Source organism: Ammospiza nelsoni, chromosome 5 (assembly GCF_027579445.1).
Source record: "Ammospiza nelsoni isolate bAmmNel1 chromosome 5, bAmmNel1.pri, whole genome shotgun sequence".
NCBI lineage: Eukaryota > Metazoa > Chordata > Aves > Passeriformes > Passerellidae > Ammospiza > Ammospiza nelsoni.
Window position 1 is genome coordinate 26,833,187 of NC_080637.1, and position 18,984 is coordinate 26,852,170.

At 35.9% G+C, this 18,984-nt stretch overlaps 1 protein-coding gene across 1 annotated transcript in view; it reads left to right on the top strand.

Annotated features, from left to right (window-relative positions):
• Positions 1-18,984, top strand: part of DOCK4 (dedicator of cytokinesis 4) — a 223,293-nt gene that overhangs the window by 76,657 nt on the left and 127,652 nt on the right. Inside the window, exons 2-8 of the mRNA XM_059471869.1 lie at positions 3,720-3,803; positions 4,817-4,857; positions 7,170-7,225; positions 8,880-8,976; positions 10,663-10,811; positions 12,209-12,293; positions 13,947-14,098. Of these exons, the coding sequence (XP_059327852.1) occupies positions 3,720-3,803; positions 4,817-4,857; positions 7,170-7,225; positions 8,880-8,976; positions 10,663-10,811; positions 12,209-12,293; positions 13,947-14,098 (664 nt within the window). The remainder of the gene's footprint in view (positions 1-3,719; positions 3,804-4,816; positions 4,858-7,169; positions 7,226-8,879; positions 8,977-10,662; positions 10,812-12,208; positions 12,294-13,946; positions 14,099-18,984) is intronic.

The following is an 18,984-nucleotide window of genomic DNA, read 5'->3' on the forward strand; positions in this document are numbered from 1 at the left end:
ACTGTCCATCTGTGAAGACTGCAGGTATTGGTAAATGATCTGTACTCAGAGCAGCTTTTTCTTCTCCTGTCCATCTTCCTTCTCAAGGTGTCTGGCATACACTTGCAATGAAGATAGAGAAAGTGATAGTCACAACAGCTGTTGTTGTTAGAAGAATTAAATTGGGACATATATAATGCAAATGTGACAGTGAATGCTCTATATAAAAAAAGTCTGGTTCTGTGAGTATGATAAATATGTACTGCTCCTAAGTTAGATTGAGCCACATCTTAAGCCATGGTCACTGCAGAGTGATTAATTATATAATTACTGTTACTAGAAGAAAGAATTAAGGAGCATCTGCTTTTGCAGAATGATGTGGTCATTGGAGAAAAAGGTGAGATGTTTAGGACATGAAATTTGTGCTATGGCTTGCTTAAGAGCTCTATGTCCTTGCTGAACCCTGGGATCTTCTCTGGTGGAACAGCAACTACCTCCTTCCATGCCTTAATTTTTATCCTGCCTGTATTCTACTTATGTATCTATAGCCCAGAAAAACTAAAAAGACATGAATCATAGAACAGATTAATCTATGGATTCTGTACAGTTCTATAGAATCTACAAAATCATAGGAGGAATGGAAGGGACCTTAAAAATCATCTTGTTTCAACTTCCCTGCTGTGGGCAGGGACACTTTCACTAGACCAAGTTGCTCAGAGCTCCATCCAAAACCTTAAGTGTTCACAGGAATCCACATCCACAATCTCTCTGGACAGCCTGTTCCAGTGCTTCACCACCCTCAGTAAAGAATTTTTTCTGTTGTAGACTAAACTTACCCTCCTTCAGTTTAAAGTCATTCCCCGTTGTCCTATGGCTACATGCTCTTGTATCTCATGTGAGATAATAATTTCAAGTATCTTGTTGGTTGCCCTTTAAGACCAAGGCGAAAAAGTTGTTGGGTACTTCATCCCTCATCTGTTGTTGCCAGTTGCTGTAACAGTTGTTGTGTTGGCCACTTTCTGTCTTGGTCCCAGTTCAGTTGCATGATTTGATTTATTACAAAGTTATCTGAGTCAACATTTGTAAGGTAAATGTATCTGTGGGTTCCTGTGCTTTTCATTAAATCCTCTGCTGCTCTGCAATGCTCTTTATTTTGCTTTGATTGACACTGCTGAACACCACAGGCTCCCTGTTTTGAGCCTGACCTTACACCACAAGAATCCAGGGAGTGTTTTTCAAGCGTATGAGGTGAATGTGCTTAGAGGTAAAGATGGTGCCCTCATTTCTTTTTGTCTTTTTCTGGTACTCTGCAGGCCATCTTTCTAGGAGATATTTCAGGGTATAATTTTGTTCTATACGTGCTCTAAAATGATTTCTAGCTATTTTCTACACTGTGTCAGATTTCAATCTCGTTTTATCCTGAAAGTTAAAAAAAATAAAACACCTAAAAAAGAGAAGAGAAAAAGATCTTTAACATCTCTAGTAACTAAGTAATAAAAACTGAATGTCACAGAAAAGTCAAATCATAACAATGTGACAGGATATATTGTCTCATAAGGACAAAATTACTGTCCCTTTTTTATTTCATGGAGTTTAAAAATAAGACATCTCATAACTGTAATAACAAATGAGGGTTTGGTTTGTTTTGCATACTTCTTCAGTTAATTCCTTAATTTTATTTTGGTTGCTGTGCATGCTGTTTTGGCAGGCTTCATATTTAAATTTTGAGTCTTTCAAACTAGAAAGGTGACCAGAGTGACTTCTGTCATTCCAGTGCCACACTAGAATATAGATGCACTTTGCATTGATATTCAGGGAGTTTGCTTCTTATTTTTATTTCTACATAGGTAATAAACTGTTTTAATTTTCAGCTCTTTGTAAAATAATTAATTAAAGAATTCTTGTTATTGTTTTGGGTTTTTTTTAACTCTTAGACAAATTTTCTCACTGTACTAATGCTGTCTTGTTACTGAGCTGCTGCAAATGATCATGGTGCACTTGATCATGGTGTGGAACCAAAGCAGCTTTTTATTTCTTGCTGCAAATCTCACAGTATTCAGTTCAGTGTAAAAAGCTTGAAGAGTGGGGATAGCCCCAAAACAAATAGAGGTTGATTCAATACACATTCTTGAGGAGGATCAATACTATAAATACTTGTCTCATGTTGTGTCAAACTTTTAGGGACTGTCCAGGGATATAATCTCACAGGGTTTTTTTAGGGATAAAGACTGTGGGTTAATCACAGTGATGATTTTCTCTTGAGTGAAATGATGAGGGAATACAATGAGTTTTTGAAGTCTTCAAATTCTGGAGAAGGATTTGGCAAAAAAGTACTTTTTGTGCATTTTTAAATGTGCTGTCGTATAGCATAAACCATATCCTGTAGGTTTACTCTTAAAATCCCAAACTTTCTTCTGAAGATTCACAAATAAATTTTCGGTTTCTGTGGTTGCTGCCAGCTAACCTCTCCTGCTGCCTTTGATGAACAATGTGGCAGGCACAGATGGTGGATGACAGGTTATGTTGTGTTTGAGCGTTGTGTCTGCTTGTGGCAGGGGACACCTCCAACAGAAGGCAAGAGCGTATATATGTCCTTGCATATATGCAATTCCTTTTGCATATTATTTTGAAATTTTCTTGTCATGCCTCTCACTTAGTGGGGTTTCCTTTTTTGCTATTACATTTGAGGTTTCCTGTCTGGATGGGTAGATATTTGGCAGCAGTAAGACTGCTGTTAGGCTGCAAAGTCTTTTTGTGCATCATGCCCTGGTGGATAGGCTGTTTTCCTCTTCCCCTTTAAAATTCAGCTCTGAAAGAGGATTACAATATAAAAAACCAAAAGCACTATTGCTTGGTCTCGTGGCTTGAATTAGGCAATATTTTAATTGAGCATTTCAAGTACAGAAAGAACAGGATTGAATAGCTGAATTGCTATCTAACATATTAATGGATTTTTAGCACTTTTAGGAGTGAGCTCTTTGAGTGGCTTTTGGGTATTCTGTTTTAATTCAGAGTGAAATAATAGCTGACTTATTGTTTTAGAACTAACAATTTAAGACTTACTATTTGGCCATTGTAAATATTTGGGACCATCACTGCTCTGGTGGATGTTTTGTTTTATCTCCAGCTCCATTTCTGTAGCTCTTGTCCCAGCCTGAGCTCATGACCTCCCTTCAATGGCTTTGGTGAAGCTGCAGGGGAAGCTTAGTGTGCCCTGGATGTATTGGAGTGAACAACATGCTTTAGTGGCCTCCACCCCCTAACCATTTCCTCACATTTGGGATTTTGTGGAGTGCTGGGTCTATAGCATCCATTAAGCAAATGTGAAATAAGGTTTTCTTTTCATGGTGTGTGAGTGGTATGGATGACAACAAAAATATTGGCACTTTCAGCTCACAAAATTCTGAGGTCTGATGCGTGTTAGTGTAAGCATTTGGAATAAAACACTTTCTGTCCTTCGGGGTACTTATACTAGCTAATAGTGTTCTCCAGTACAAGCTTTCCATTCATGTATCATAAGGCTGTGTTTAGGTTTATTTCTGAGTCCTGTGTTTTGAATTTTCTGCTCATAAAAGTGGCTTAATTATTCTTTTTTTTTTACTTTTTTCACACTTTATTAAATTTGAGTAAGCCTGTTTGTTCTAACATGTAACTTCTCATGATAATATACTATTTCGTTAACAATAGGAATAGTTTATATTTTAATGTTGTGAATAATTGAGGCATATTATATTTTTCAGTAATTGCTGGTTTTCGAGGGACAGTCCCACATGGCCTATCACTGGAGATTGGAGACACAGTTCAAATATTAGAGAAATGCGATGGTGAGTTCACAGGTGATTCCAGTGAGAATTTGTGTATTGATGGTTTGAACCCCATTAATATTAATTTATTTTCTTAAAGTAACACATTTTTGAAATCAATAATATAATATATTTTGGCCTCTTAATTTTTTTCCACAGTTCCAGTGAGCTCTAATCTCTATAATAAATTTGCAGTACATTAATTTTTATTTAATCTCTCTTTAATAAACATTTACAGAGGATAAGAATTGTAACAGAAAGAAAGTCTCTCATGATTCTTTTGCTTTCTTGGTATTTGTGAGGGAAACCTGGCTGCCATCAAGACATTTTCAAATTCATTCAAAGTCACAACTTAAAATCTTAAAGCAGTGTAAGCATTGTCATCTGCTTTGCATTAGAGAATGCAAATATAATTTTAACAAATGTCTGTTGCTCAGGTTAGAGAAATAAAGTTGCATTTTCTTTTTATAATCTGCCTCCCTAACATCTAAAAATCAACACATTGATTTTTTTTTTTTATCATTTGGGATCATATAGGGTTTGGGGATTTTTTTGTTGGTGACTTTTTTTTTTTTGTAATATCGTAGCAGGATTATATATGGTTAACCTTGTAAGAAATGTTCTTTTAGAAGGCATAGGATCTATTCTGTTGAATCAGGTATATTATTAGTTTTATATAGCATTCTAGTTGATAGATGTAGAACCTCAAGTCCAGAAGTGATTTGTAAATGTTTTGAGTTAGTAAGAAACTATTTCTGTTTTGACCGCTGTGGTGTCCAAGGCAGAATTTACCTAGGTTATATTGTTAGAAACATTTAGGGTTTAGAGTAATTCCTGAAATTGTGTGAATGAAGTCATCCAAATATGAACTAGTTTAAATGAAATACCTTTCACTGTATGGAAAATCTTTTAAATTAATATAGTCTGACAGCACTGTGAAATTGTCATATCTGTCCAAAATGGAAAGATGAAATCTGTATTACATATGTAAATGATTTGCACTCTTTAAAAACCAAAATGTGCTTTCTTCACAGGGTGGTACAGAGGATTTGCCTTAAAAAACCCCAATCTTAAGGTAAAGGTCAATTGCAATTTTGCATTCTTGGGCAAAAATATATATTTACTTTTTAAAAGTTGATAATCTGCTTGTAAGTGTATGATATTTACTCTTAAAAGAAAACCATAGCTTAATGTTAAGTATATTATTGGTACTACTTTAATTAGATTTGGACATGGATTACCCTTTTGAAATGCTTCTGTGTATTAGGATAATACACTTCACAAACCCAGGTCTGTGGTGAATTTTCTTTCATTTCCAAACTTTAGATTTTCCACTCAGAGGAAGCTGAGTTGAAGGGAAAAGACTATTGAGAATAAAAAATGTAAAAACTGTTGGAAAAGTTGGTTAAACTGTGCCTGTTTTTCTTGAAGCTACGAATGAATTTAGAGCAGCCAGTGGAGACAGCCAGTTTATAGGAGCCCCATGCCGGGTATCAATTGAATAAAACATATGTGCTGCCATGTAAAATAGATGCTCCATTTGGGTTTTCTTGGATGTGTAGTCTTTGGTTTCCATAGCAGCATAGTATTCTAAACCAGACTTCACTGATTTATTTCTTCTGCATTCAGACATGAAAACTTATGGAAATTTATATTTCAGTGTCTGTTCATGTTGTGTGTTTAAGCTTTAGTTGTCTTTTTTGTCTTTCTATTTTCTTAACCTCTCTTGTTGTCTTGCCTCTGGGATTGTACTGATATTTTTTTCATGAGAAAGAAAGATCCTAAATTACTGTTCATCCTTTAACCTGCATTATAAGCTGTGCTCTTTTTTCTGTCCTCATTTCCAAGATGATTCAGCTGCAAAAAAGGCACATACACAATAATTTTGAAAAGTTTCAAGGGCCTTATATCCAATTATTGGCCTTTTGTGCCAAGGCCTGTGGTCTCTAATCACATAAATTTCCTTTCTTTATACAGAAGGTCGATTCAAACAATAAATTTAGCCACAGAGTCTAATTTGATGTTTACTACTTTGACCTCATTGATGTATTTTACAGTTTGATTTATAAGACATGAGCAGTTGTGGTTTGTTATTGCATCTTCTGTGTCTTTTGTTGCAATTCTCACCACATGCTTGCTGTCAGTCTTGCTTTGTGGTCTGTCAGATGTGTGATGGAAGTTATGAATAGGTTTTCTAAACATGACTTGATGTGTGAAGAGATGAGATATATATTCTCTGTTTTCCTAGCGTGAATGCAAACAGTTTTTCTGACTTGGATTTTTGAAGGGAGTCTCTCCAAAAGTAAAATCAGAAGAGCACCTTGTACCTCCTCTTATTATTGGTAGTGCTCTGTAAATATTCTTGCCTTGTTATTGTGCCAGCTTTGACACTGGAAGCAGTAATGTGTGGCAGCTGGTGTGCAGTAAGGGTGCATCTGCATCCCTGACACATCCCTGTTGCACCTGCAGGGCTCTGTGCCCTACTGTCCTTGGGAGATGCTCCCCTCTACTGCTTTGCATTACAGAGGAGCAGGAGCATTTAAAAGGGTAGCTGTCTCTACACTGTAGATTTGGTTTTGAAGGTCTAATGGTTGTGTGAAAAGAAAATGGGACACCATCATCACAAAGGAAAGCTGTATGCAGCTGTGCTTATTATGAAGACACCATATATGTATTTTCTCTCACTGCATGAGCTGTAGTGTATTATCTTCCCAGCCAGAGGCTTGGAGCTTGCTTCATTTTGCTCATTGTGATTTGTGCAGGCCAGTGTGCTGTGGGAGCAGTGGCACTGTTGCAGCAATGCTGGGTGCTCGCCAGGATGGTGGGGAGCCTAAACAGCTGGGAAGGGGCTGCTCCTGGCAGGCACAGGCGCTGTCATAGGCATCTGCCACAACTTTCCTTGCACTGCAGGCAGAGCAGCCACCAAATTAGACTCTGTTTTTATTTCCTCTGTCTACTTGACTTTATTTTCATTGAACATTGTTAACTTCGTTTATTCTGCTTAATTTAAAAAATCCCTTTCTGAAAATGCTTATTTTTAAGATGCAGTTGATAAGACATTATCCCCCAACAGCTGGTCTGTTTCTTATCAAGGTGGAAATAATGAATAAAACAGTCTGCCATAAGGAAGCTCTCAAACAATCTCCTTGTTCTACATGAGTTTATCTTCTAATTGTCTGAAGTGTTGAAGATTTTAAACTCTACTAAATATGGCATTTTAGTTTCTGTTAGAGCTCTACTGAGTATTTGTTGCATTCTTTCCTTGTGTTTTTTGTTAATTATTTGGAGGACTTTGAATTCAGCATGTATTTGCTTATTGAATTATACTAAATGGAATGCCAAACTCATGTAAGCGGACTTTTTACCTAAACTCTTTTTATTTTTCAGGGCATATTTCCATCTAACTACATTCACTTGAAGAATGCATGTGTTAAGAACAAAGGGTATGTGTGAAATGTTCTGATTTCAAATATTTAAACACGGCCAGTTACTTGTACCAAATGTCTTTTGCTTATAAAGTAAATAATTTAGTTATGTTATGATGGCTCCAGCCTACTGCCAGAGGACTTGAAATGGTTGTCTTTACCTAACCTGATACTCCTGCATAGTCATAAAATTGGAATGCTGTATCCAGAAGAGGCACTGAATGCAATTGGGAATATCACTCTGTATTGCTTAGAGAAAAGGGGAAACAATTATGTTACGTTTGGCTTGAAAACGGCATTGCCTTATTTTGAAGAAATTGTTCTGTACATAAGCTGTCTTTCAACCTGCTGTTTAAGATTAGCTCTTTTCTTTGAGGGCTGTAGCTCTACCAGTTGCCATTTTACAAAAAAAAAGCGTAAAAAATGTATCAGTTTAATGGCAAAAAATTTTGCTAAACCTATAAATGATTAGAGAAAGGTTTTCCTTTTTTTCAGGTGATGGAGAGCCAGTATTTATTTTTGACAGCAGTTGATGTTTTTTCACATTTAGAAGAATAAAAACCAGATAAAAACCCGAGTCATTGGTTAATATTAGGCTTTAAATTTTGTTTTGGAATACAAGTTGTCTGACTTAAAGAAACAGTGATTTTTTTTTTAATGTATAAAACTTGATGCCTTGGTGGTATCACTTTAAAAAATTTAAAACTTAAAAATTGTCAGTGAATTTAACAGTTTTTTCACAGATTTACTTAATTTGTAATTGTTCATATTGTATCCTTCATTTGGATTTATTAGTAGAGAACTGATACAAAACAGTTTGAAAACTGTTTAGGTAAGGACATTTCTCATAATAGGTGGATGCCTGAACATGAAGTGACCCTTTTTTTTAGGAGCATAAATGAGTGTGTTGCAGATCCATTATTCATAATGGGCAGAAATAATAATGAAGACTGTAATAATATTAAAACAAGTTTCATTCTCACGGGTGAAAATGTCCCCATGTTACTGTTAAGCTCCCTGTTGTCCACTATGAAGTTACAGCCCCATGTGATTTGTCATGCCCTAGGATCCCTTTTTCCTTTTCAAGTTGTAACTAAAACTGAAGGCTCGGTGAAACAAAATTGTAAGCCATCACAATAAAATAAAATTTAAAGGCAGAATACTTTTTGTTAGTGGACACCATGAGAATGTTTGCATGGATTTCAATCTTTATTGCATCTATTTCCTTTGTTAGTTAGTTTCCCATTCAGGCCATGTTCCCTGCTGCACATCATGGCCAAGAGCTGTCACATTGTTACGTTACTTTAGCAAGAGAGACAAGATATCATGAAAAAAGTAATCCAGGCATGAAAAGCTGAAGTGTCAAGATCCCTCTGGAAACTATGGGATTTATTCTGCTATGAAAGTTGGTTTTTATATGCTTATCTCATAGTAGAAAAAACTCACCTTGACTTCTCTGGGGCCAAGACTTTGCATGGGGATTAAGCTATTTTCACCCAAAGTTTTTCCATGGGGATTCAATAAATGTACAAATAAAAAGTGTCATGGTCTGAAGGGAGCACTCATGTAGGTTGACAGATATCACTGTTGGCAGTAGGAAGTCTACATATTAGTAACTGCAATGGGATTAGTAATGCTTGTGCAATATCATGTGTTCTTCTGCATGTTACAGACAATTTGAAATGGTTATTCCAACAGAAGATTCTGTTATTACAGAAATGACATCCACTCTAAGAGACTGGGGAACAATGTGGAAACAACTCTATGTGGTAAGTATCCTGAATACTATTGCTTTGACTTAATAAATGTGATCTCAAAAGGTGTACTGTTTTTAGATGGTCTGGTTTAGTTGAGGTATATATTTCAGAAAAAATCCAAAACATTCAGGTTTTTTTTAAATTGTTTTACTAATGCCTTGAAATCTTATTTTATTGTTATTAGTGTGTCTCTTGTATTCATATGAATAATAATAATATACTTAAGTAGAACTTATCAGATACCAGGACCAAAGATGCACCTGAATTACTGTTTATCCAGTTTGGTTTTTTGACTGCAGAAATGAAAGCTCTATAGCTTTAAAGCTCTATAGTGTCTGATGGAAAATTGTGAAAACATACTGTCAGTATAGCTCTCTATAATGTTCCTACAAAGTCCTTTTTGTCTCCTGTTACTAATGCTATGACCTTTTTTCCCTTGGTTTTCTTTTACTTAGAACATTCATATTTCCCTGTTTTTGTTGCAGCAGTTGCACAGCTCTTTTTGGCAAAAATTTTCTTCACTGCTGTTGTTATTGCATGTTCAAAATTACCCTGCTTTTCTTCCTTTCCAGACAGAAAGCCAAGACAAATAATAAATTAATGCCCTTTTAGTAAGCTTATGAAGTGAAAGAATGTGAAGTAAAAAGAGCAGATCTATCAAATTGTGATTTTTCAGAGTGCTTGGAATATAAAAGTTGTTGATGGAGAGTAATGGTGCTTCTGAATGAATTTTAGGTTTAACTTATGCAGCAGAACTAGCTGAACTTTATTTTTATGCCTTTTATTCATAGGAAGAAAGCAAAGGGAAATAGACTTATGGTTTTTGGCGAGAATTAACAGAACAAATCTTAACAGGAGTGTTTCTTCAATTTTGTGTGATGAATCACTTAGATGAAGGTTGTAGTAATTTCTCAACCTAAAGGTTCTAAAAAAAAAATGTAAAATTACTTAGAATTAGTGAAGGAAGAGTTAATAGATTTTTCCAGAACAGAGGTGCATTTATGGGAAATTGTTATGCCCATAGCTGGTATATAATTAGAGTAGGAGGATGTGGTTTCAAAGCAATCATATTCACGTAATTTCTCCTACTTCACAGTTAGATAAAGAAGAACTGTGTGGACAAGATTCTGTCTGTGTGATACTATTTATTTATGATAAGGTGGTAGTATGTAAAGTTATACCAATGCAAGGGAAAGTTAAAATAAATTAACTCTGTGGTTCAGTGTTTGAATGCTCAGAGCTATTGCTTTTTCTATCCCTTATGCGTATGAGTTCAAGTAGTCTTGAAATATAGATGATGTTTTCAGTTTGGATGAGACAGCAGCACAGAGTGAACATACTCTTGGAATAAAACAATGCTGTGTCATGCAACACGTGAACGTTTTTTGTTGAATTTTTGTCATACCTGTCATGTACATTAGATTAGGTTAAATGTAAGGGAGACACAAGGAGTTGGACTGGAATATTGGGATGGGTGTGGTGCATAGACAAGGTCTGTGGCAGGTCTGAAATTATTTTATATGCACACGCTCACATGCAGGTAAAATGGTCACAGTGTGATGGGGAATAAAAGACTAAGTAAGGGGAAAAGGGGGTTTTCCTTGTTTCCTCATGTATATATTTATTAGGATTATCAGTCTATAAGCTGGTATCCTGATTATCAGGTCATGCAGAGGCAATCATGTTTGTGTCTCACAGAGGAATGAGGGGGATCTCTTCCACCGGCTGTGGCACATAATGAACGAGATCCTGGACCTGCGGAGGCAGGTCCTCGTTGGCCACCTCACCCACGACCGCATGAAGGACGTCAAGCGCCACATCACGGCTCGGCTGGACTGGGGCAACGAGTGAGTCAATGTACAGACATCAAATGTGGTCAAACTGCAAAGCCAGCTCTTTAGGCTGGTTGCCAAATGGTGAAATAAAGAACAAATTTCTAACAAGTGTTACTTTTTTTTCCAATGGACTTTCTCCTTCATTGTTTTTCTGTCCACTGTGTTTTAACAGCGAAAAGTGGATTATTTTGTTCTGCTTTTTTTACATCTGTGTAAGTTATGTAGCAGTAGTACTATCTATAAGATAGTACTTATTCCAATTCCAGTACTTATTCCAATCTGAAGCAGCATTTTACATCTTTCTAATACACATGATGCCTGGATGATGCATTCAGCAGAGCTTTGTGTTCTAACTGAAACTATGTTGGTTGACATTGCTTCTTTTCTAACTTGGTCACACAATTTAGTTCCTACTTGGGCATCTCTAACATACATTCAGCTACTGCGCTCTGCATCTTCCTTTAGTCTGAATAACTAAAATGAGCTTACACAAGTTTTATTGTCTTACTTTTTTTTTAAGCAAGAAAATGGTTAAAATGCCCTCTGGTATTTAGGTGCTGTTTCCAAAGTCTCTTCTTTAGCATATGTTTGTACAGATAAATGCTAACTAAAGGAAGCAATATTCAGTAGTAGGATTACCTCAATTTCCAGAGTTTCTACAGCTGTCTGACAGCATAAATATCTAACAGAGTGAAAGGGTTGTGAGTAAATGTGTATGATTACCTGTCTACTTAGAATTTTGCAGTAACTGAAAGAAATTAATTGTTAAGGTTTTTTACATGGAGAGTTCCTGCTCCTTAAAACATATGTTTGAAAAACTTTATAATCTTTTGAATTTTCCTAAATTGACTAAATTCCTAAATTCCTAAAATGACTGCCTCCGTGTCCTTATGCATTCTTAAACATTATTGCTTGCCTGCTCTGCTGGAAATAAATTGTGTTGCTGTTGATTCAAGCTCATTTCCCTATTTTGTTCAGGGGATACAGTCTAGCATTTTTGATACCATCCACTCCAAACTGAAAATAAGCTGATGTTTTAGTATTTGATGGATTTTCTTTTTATCTTCCTTTCCGTGGTTGTTATTCAAGTTGACGGTACTAGTGCATTCACACTGAAATGCTCACAATAGTACAAAGGACAATGTTGATTGCACATTGTCCACTCTGTGAAACAGATTTTAAAAATGTGGGAAAACATTGTATTAATGTTGCAAAGTGGAGAAAGGGAATGAGTCAAATGTGAATGGTGGTTACAGCCAAAATGCATCAAAATAAAACCAAAGTCAACTAATTCTAGAGTACAAATTAACGTGTGCATTGTTTATTCAAATAAACAACAAATGCATGCAGAGCTAATTTGTTTCTTTTGAAAGTAGAAGCTACTTACTGTTATTCCATTTCTCATACAGACAACTGGGACTTGACTTAGTTCCAAGAAAAGAATATGCTATGGTGGATCCTGAAGAGATCAGCATTACAGAGCTCTACAGGCTGGTAGGTGAATGTAATGTTTGATGCTTCTGCTCTCAAATTACGTATTGAAAGTCCACTCTTCTATTTAACTGAAACTACCTTTTTTGATCCAATATATTGGCATTTCATAATGCAATGAGTTTTACTATAAGGAAAGAAATTTTTTTAACAGCTATGTCATCCCTAAATATGTATGAAATTCTTTGATTTGATATTAAATTTGTCTTTGCATACATGCTTAAATATTATTTGTTAAAAGTTTTGGTTTCTCATATACCTTTAAAATTATGCTAATATGTTAATATGAATTTAATCATCAATAAAAGCTTATGGGACTCTTTATCATTAGAGCTTTACCTGGCTTATGACCCTGTCTAGATAAGCTTTGTGGAAATATAATAATGGTATAATATTGTCACAATTAATCATACTGGGCTCTTGGTACTTTCTAATATATTAATGTAAATAGCAGTTAAATTGCATAAGAAAGCTTTCCTTTGGGTCTAAAAGCCCATCTTGATCTACTAAAATCAGCACTGATATTTCTCATTCTGATTAAATCTCCAGCAAGGTCTAAGAAAACTTGCCAATTCATTTATGTTGGCTTTGGCTCATATTTAAGTACTGCAGCTGCTACAGATACAGAGTTCTGAGCTTTATGTGCTTAAGACTAAATTTGTATTTAAGCTGAATTTTATTTATTACAACTTTTGTATTTAAGTTCAAACCCCCCAAAACCATCAATTGCTACAACTTTTGTGGATCTGAAATAACGACGTATTTTTGTAATAATTTTTAATTTGTATTTTACTTGTATTGTTGACTTGTAGGGTCAAGACAAATAGTAAATTCTTTGTGCTGGAATCAGTATACCTTTGAGTAATTTCAAAGGGATTTGTGATATTATGGAATCCTGTTGAAGCACTAGATGAAATATGGTGAGGAACCATTAATCACAAGAGGAAACATACAGAGGAAAAATGACCCAGAAAACTAGTAATGGCACTCATGGAGTGTACTTGGGAAAAAGATAACCTCAGTATGAAGACTATGTAACTTAGAAAGATTGCTGTTTAAAATTATTTTTGTTATACTGGAAGAGAGGGATAGTACAACTTAATATTGTCCTTCATTTAATGGGTAACTAAAATGCAGAAGGTATAAACTGTGACATCAAATCAAGACAATTTATTAGCTTGTACAAAGCAGTTTGCCAGAGATCATAGAATGCAGGTATGATTGCTTTTCCCCAGTTTAAAATACTGGTATTTAGTGTTCTGCAAAAGCATTTTTTTAATGTGTTTGAATAGTGGAATATCAGATCATTAACTGCTTAAACCAGCTAAGAAATACTATGTTGTTATAGCACAAAGCTTTAAAGTGGCTCCACACTTTCAGAGGAAAAAGAAAAAAACCAAACTTCTAGAGATTACTGTTTTTCACCTAGAGATAACTATGATGAAATGTAACACTGGGAAAGTAAATTCCCTGTGTTTTCCTTCTCAGATGCAAAAGAAAAAAAAAAAGAGAAAGGAGAAAATACAAGTTAGTATTAATTTAAAAAAATACTAATTTGGAATAAGTAAGTAGTTCTACGTTACATATTTTACCGCTTTTTGTTTTGAGAATTTTGTAATTGACTCAAACTGGTCACTGTTTTTCTGGTGTTTTTAGATGGAACATCGCCATCGGAAAAAAGACACACCAGTACCAGCTAGCAGCCACCATCTTTTTGTTCAGATGAAGAGTTTAATGTGCTCCAATCTGGGAGAGGAACTGGAAGTAATCTTTTCACTCTTTGATAGTAAAGAAAATCGACCCATCAGGTACCATATGATTTCTATTTAAATACTGATTTTACATAAGTTTTACAATAAAACCTGTATATTTTGATACAGGTAACAAATTCCACATTTAGAAACAAAGGCAAGGTGGGTTTCTTTCATGAGAATATTTTGCCTCCTTCTGAAATTCAGTTGCTATGTCTAATGGTTTGTAGTGTTATTTAAGGTATTCAAAAATGTATGTATCTGTCTTGTTTACTTATTTCACTTTCCAGTTGTTTTTTTTCTTTGTAGAGAAGTTTATATACATATAGAGAATGGTAATTTTTAAGTATCCCTATTTTCATCTCTCCTAATCAGTGCACATTCAAAACTTTGAACTTTTGCTTTCTGTGTAATATTTATAAGAGAAATTCTCCTCGGTGCGTAAGATTGGAGGGCTCCAATAAATGCTTAGTCAGTGACTTATGCATATTTTTTGTAAAAGGGGACTTTGCTTCTATGAGAAGGTGCTGGTTCTTCAGTGAAACTGTCAAAATCAATCTGTCCTGGAGTTTAAATTCTGTGAGAGACCTGATAACCTTTGATTTTTAAAATATTCAATAGCTACTTCTATTTTCAGAATTCTGGCTAAGAGAGAGAACATGGGAGTGATTAGTAGTGAAGCCACTGTGCATTTAAGAAATATGAGCACAGGAGGAGAGTACAGTTAGTGCAAGAGCTCAGCGAGTTCCCTTTGAGGAATAGGCCAGGACGTCTGAACCATTGAGTGGCTGTGCAGTGGTGATGGGTGTGGTGGGTTGACCCTGGCCTGCAGCCAGCCACAGCCACCCTGTCACTCCCCTCCTCATCTGGACAGGGGACAGAAAATAGAACAAAAGGCTCACGGGTCAAGATAAGGACAGGGAGAGATCACTCACCAATTAACATCACAGATAGAACAGACCTGACATGGGGAAAATGAATTTATTACCAATCATATCATAGTAGGATAATGAGAAATAAACCCAAACCTTCAAACATCTTCCTTCCCACTTCTCCCTTCTTCCTGTGCTCAACTTCATTCCTGATTTTCTCTCCTTTGTCCACCCTGGCAGTACGGGGGACTGGAAACTGGAGCTGTGGTCAGTTGGTCACACATTGACTCTGCCACTCCTTCCTCCTCCAGGGGAGGACTCCTCACACTCTTCCTCTGCTCCAGCCTGGGGGCCCTCCCACAGGAGGCTGTTTTCCATGAGCTTCTCCAGTCTGAATCCTTTCCACAGCTGTTGTCTTAAATATGGCAATAGGAGTTTGGGGAACTGTGTGGAAGTTGGGCTGAATTTGACAAAATTATGTCTGTGCTTTGCAGTGCAGGCAAAATAAGTAACCAGTACTTAGAAGGAAGAGTATATTCAGTACATTAATTTTTATGGTTAGTGAGATCATGTATACTCAGCTAGTGTTACAGTGTTAGCTGTTAAATACTGACATTTCATTCTGGTCGGCATTTCAGACAGTCATCACGAAAATTCAGTTTCCTGTTGTTTCTGAGAATTAAAAGTGCATCAGGACATGTTGTTTGTGTTCACTCCAATGAATGCCACAGCAGGTGATAGATTTACAAGAGAGCTGCAGACTTTGATAGAAAACAATTTGGGGTGATATGGATTGCTGAAAACAAGGTTAAGGCAGTGGTGGTGGTGAAAGCAAATGGATTTGATTTCCTGTTACATGAAAGCACAAATTCTAGAGCTGTTTCTCACGTGCCTGCTGTGATCTGACCTTTAGCTATTGATTCCTGACTCCAGCATCTGTTTTCAGCTGCTGTAAACTTCCTCATCCCATTACTGGCAAACCTTGAAGAAATGTGTTGTTACAAATCCAAACTGCCTTCTCTAGGGTATGGGGGGAATGACAGGATAAGCTTTGTGAAGGTAGTTTGCACCATCTGCAATTCAAACAAACATACCAAACTCTAACAAAAAAACCCCAACAAGCATAACAAAAAAACCCTCCCAAGAAACAAACAAAAACTTCTTCACGTACTGGAAAAGCTAAACTTAAGAGAGCTTTCACAAGAACAAATTAAATGCAAGGTATATCTGTATCACAGAAAGAACTCTGGATTGCAGAGTTGTCCAAGATTGGTCCTTATATGATCTGTCTGGACTAGATGTGGAAGTGACTTAACTGGTTTATTACAGACTTAAACCAAAGCTGGTTGATTGTGGTGCACAACAGTATGGTACAATGTGTATTTTTTATTCAGTAGAAATGGGCGGGAGATCTTTAGGCCCTTGCTGATGCATGTTTGACATGAACAATCTCCTCAGAAGGATGCTGATGCATGAGAGGAGTCAGTGTCCTCAGCCCCCACAGTTCACACCCTGCAGTGATGCCAAAGCCTACGGGCAGCAGTGGAGCTGAGGAGGATGGACACTCGACTCTTCTGATCATTTCTAGCAAAAGGGCTGGTCAAAAGCTGGGTGTACTGTAGTACAGATCCTTACACCTTAGGATCTGTCAGAACCTAGCTGTGTCATTTGTCCATTGGTTTCCCAAGTCATTGTTTTTGGTCCTGTGGAATAATGTAATGAAAAGAACAGATGAAACTTTTTTACTAGCCCAGGTAAAGATATATGAATATAAATGACTTAAAATTTATTTCTCCAAATCATTGCTTATATTATTAGAATTGTTTGGACTTTATTTCTTTGGACTTTGCTACTTTATATGTTAAATTTTGCAACAACTGTATGTGTACCAAGCTTTCCTCAGGTGGGTAATCCTGTTTATTTTAATGAGACTGTTTGAATGCATAATAGAGTGTTCATGGTCTACCTCATATAAGTTGACATAAGTCAGCTTTGTAGCCTCTTAAAGAGTTCTGTTGGAGAGAGTACAGAATTCAAATTTAATAATACAATTTTTTAAAACTAACTTAGCTTCTTCTCAGGTGGACCTGCAATTGTAAGCTCTCTGTACATCAATATATCTATCTCTAATAAATCTATCTTATTTTTTCTATCCTCAGGTATATGCACTGAAAATAGCAGCTTTAAAAGATGGTTGGAAGACTAAAAAAACATTGTCTGTTTACTTCTTCCATTGATTGGATATCTTTTTCCACAGCTTTTTGTTGGTTTTATGTTATCAGTATCATATATTCAACTGTTCGAACAGCAATATTTGTTCAAGTATCACAGTAAACAGAATAGCAATTGTGGATACTGAGATGAGGAAAGTCTCTCCAAAAAGGAATAATATTTCCAGTCCAGACTAGTGCCAGAAAAAGCCCTGTGGAAAAGTCAATGCTTTGGAAAGTCAGGTGAAAGGAAGGTACTTCATAACGTAGGGAATGCATGGTTTGATAGCTGAGCTTTGTATTATAGCACAAGAATAGGATTTTACTTAGCCCATTTTAAACGATAATAAATATAATAAGCAATTTAAAACTATTTTCTTGTGCAATATTAAGAAATTATCAGACTTAGAAAATATCCACTGAGCAATGAAAGATAGTTAAATCTTTTCTTGTACAGTTATAGATTCTCTCTGAAAAAAAGCATTCTGTAACAACTGAGGCAAACCAAGGTATGAGGAGAAAGCACAGTGTGTTAACAGTTCTTGTGTTGGCTTAGTGGGACCAGAATTGAGTGTCTAATAAGGAAATATTGTATCATTACTTGCTAAAAACAGATTAAAAGAATACAGATGTATAAAGTGGAAAAAAACTAGATATCAAATTGAAAGCTATGCGCCTGAATGTCAGCACAAAACTTCTCTCTAATTCTTGTGACCCATATGTTTTGCCACAGGAGCTACATTTAGTAATTATTCTTGGCAGAAGTGTAATCTAACATGAAGCAATGTAGGTACTGTTTGTCATTGTAGAGACAAGCAGATCAGGAAAAGGAGAACAGTAGTAATTTTAATTCCTTTTATGGCTTGTAAAATATAATAATATAGATTACTGTGGCTTAAGAGTTCAGATTCTTTGGCAGATAGGAGGTGTAAGTTTGAATATTCAAAGGCAGAGTGAGAAATCGGGCATGCGTCTTTTTTCTCTTAAAGAAAGAACCACACCTACTAATATAAATCTATTCTTCACCTACACTGCACTTTTGTTCCTCTTTATTAAAAAAACAAAAAAGGAAAATCCCCGAAGTGCTTTATAATTAAATTCAGAATTTGCTCTTCTTCATCATCTTTTGTTCCCCTGAGTAGTTGTGCATCGCTAGACATGAATTAGTCCTGAAATGAAGTACAAGTATGTCTTCAGGTGGATGGCAGGGGGAGGAGCAGACCACCAGCATCACCTCTGGAATCTGTGTAGATGGATGTATCTTTCTGCAGTCACAAGTAAATGTCAAGATTAAGACATAGAACCAATGCTTTCCTTTTTGTCTGATTTCAGAATGATGAATCAGTGGACTTTAGGATTGGAATCCAGCCCCAAAGACGTCTAAACTTAAGATCTTTGTGTGAATTGCATCTCCAGTAACTAGTTGCTAGTTAGAGTCAGCAAAGCCTAGAAAGCAATTCAGCTGGTGAAATGTCTGCACCTTCTTTAGGACATTTTGGAAAGCTCCTTAGGATCCATAGATGGTAGTGATTAAGGAGCTGCTCAGTGTGTCCTGAAGTAATTTTGATCTGAATCTAGTCTACTACTTTTTGTTTTCTGTATCACTACTTTAGATCTCAGTAAAGTTTGAGGCTTCAAGTTCAGAAGAAGTTGATATTGAAATCATACAGGATATAAATTCTCAGTATTAGTTATCTGAGTTTTTGACATCAGCCCTCTAGAGTGTAATCTATAGGAAAAAACACCCTGAATTTGCTCTTAAATATATGCAAAGGATTTAGGATAGTCAGATCAAAAAAACCTGATAAAATATATATATGTATACAAAATTACTGTTTTCAGTATGTGGTGGTTTCTTTTT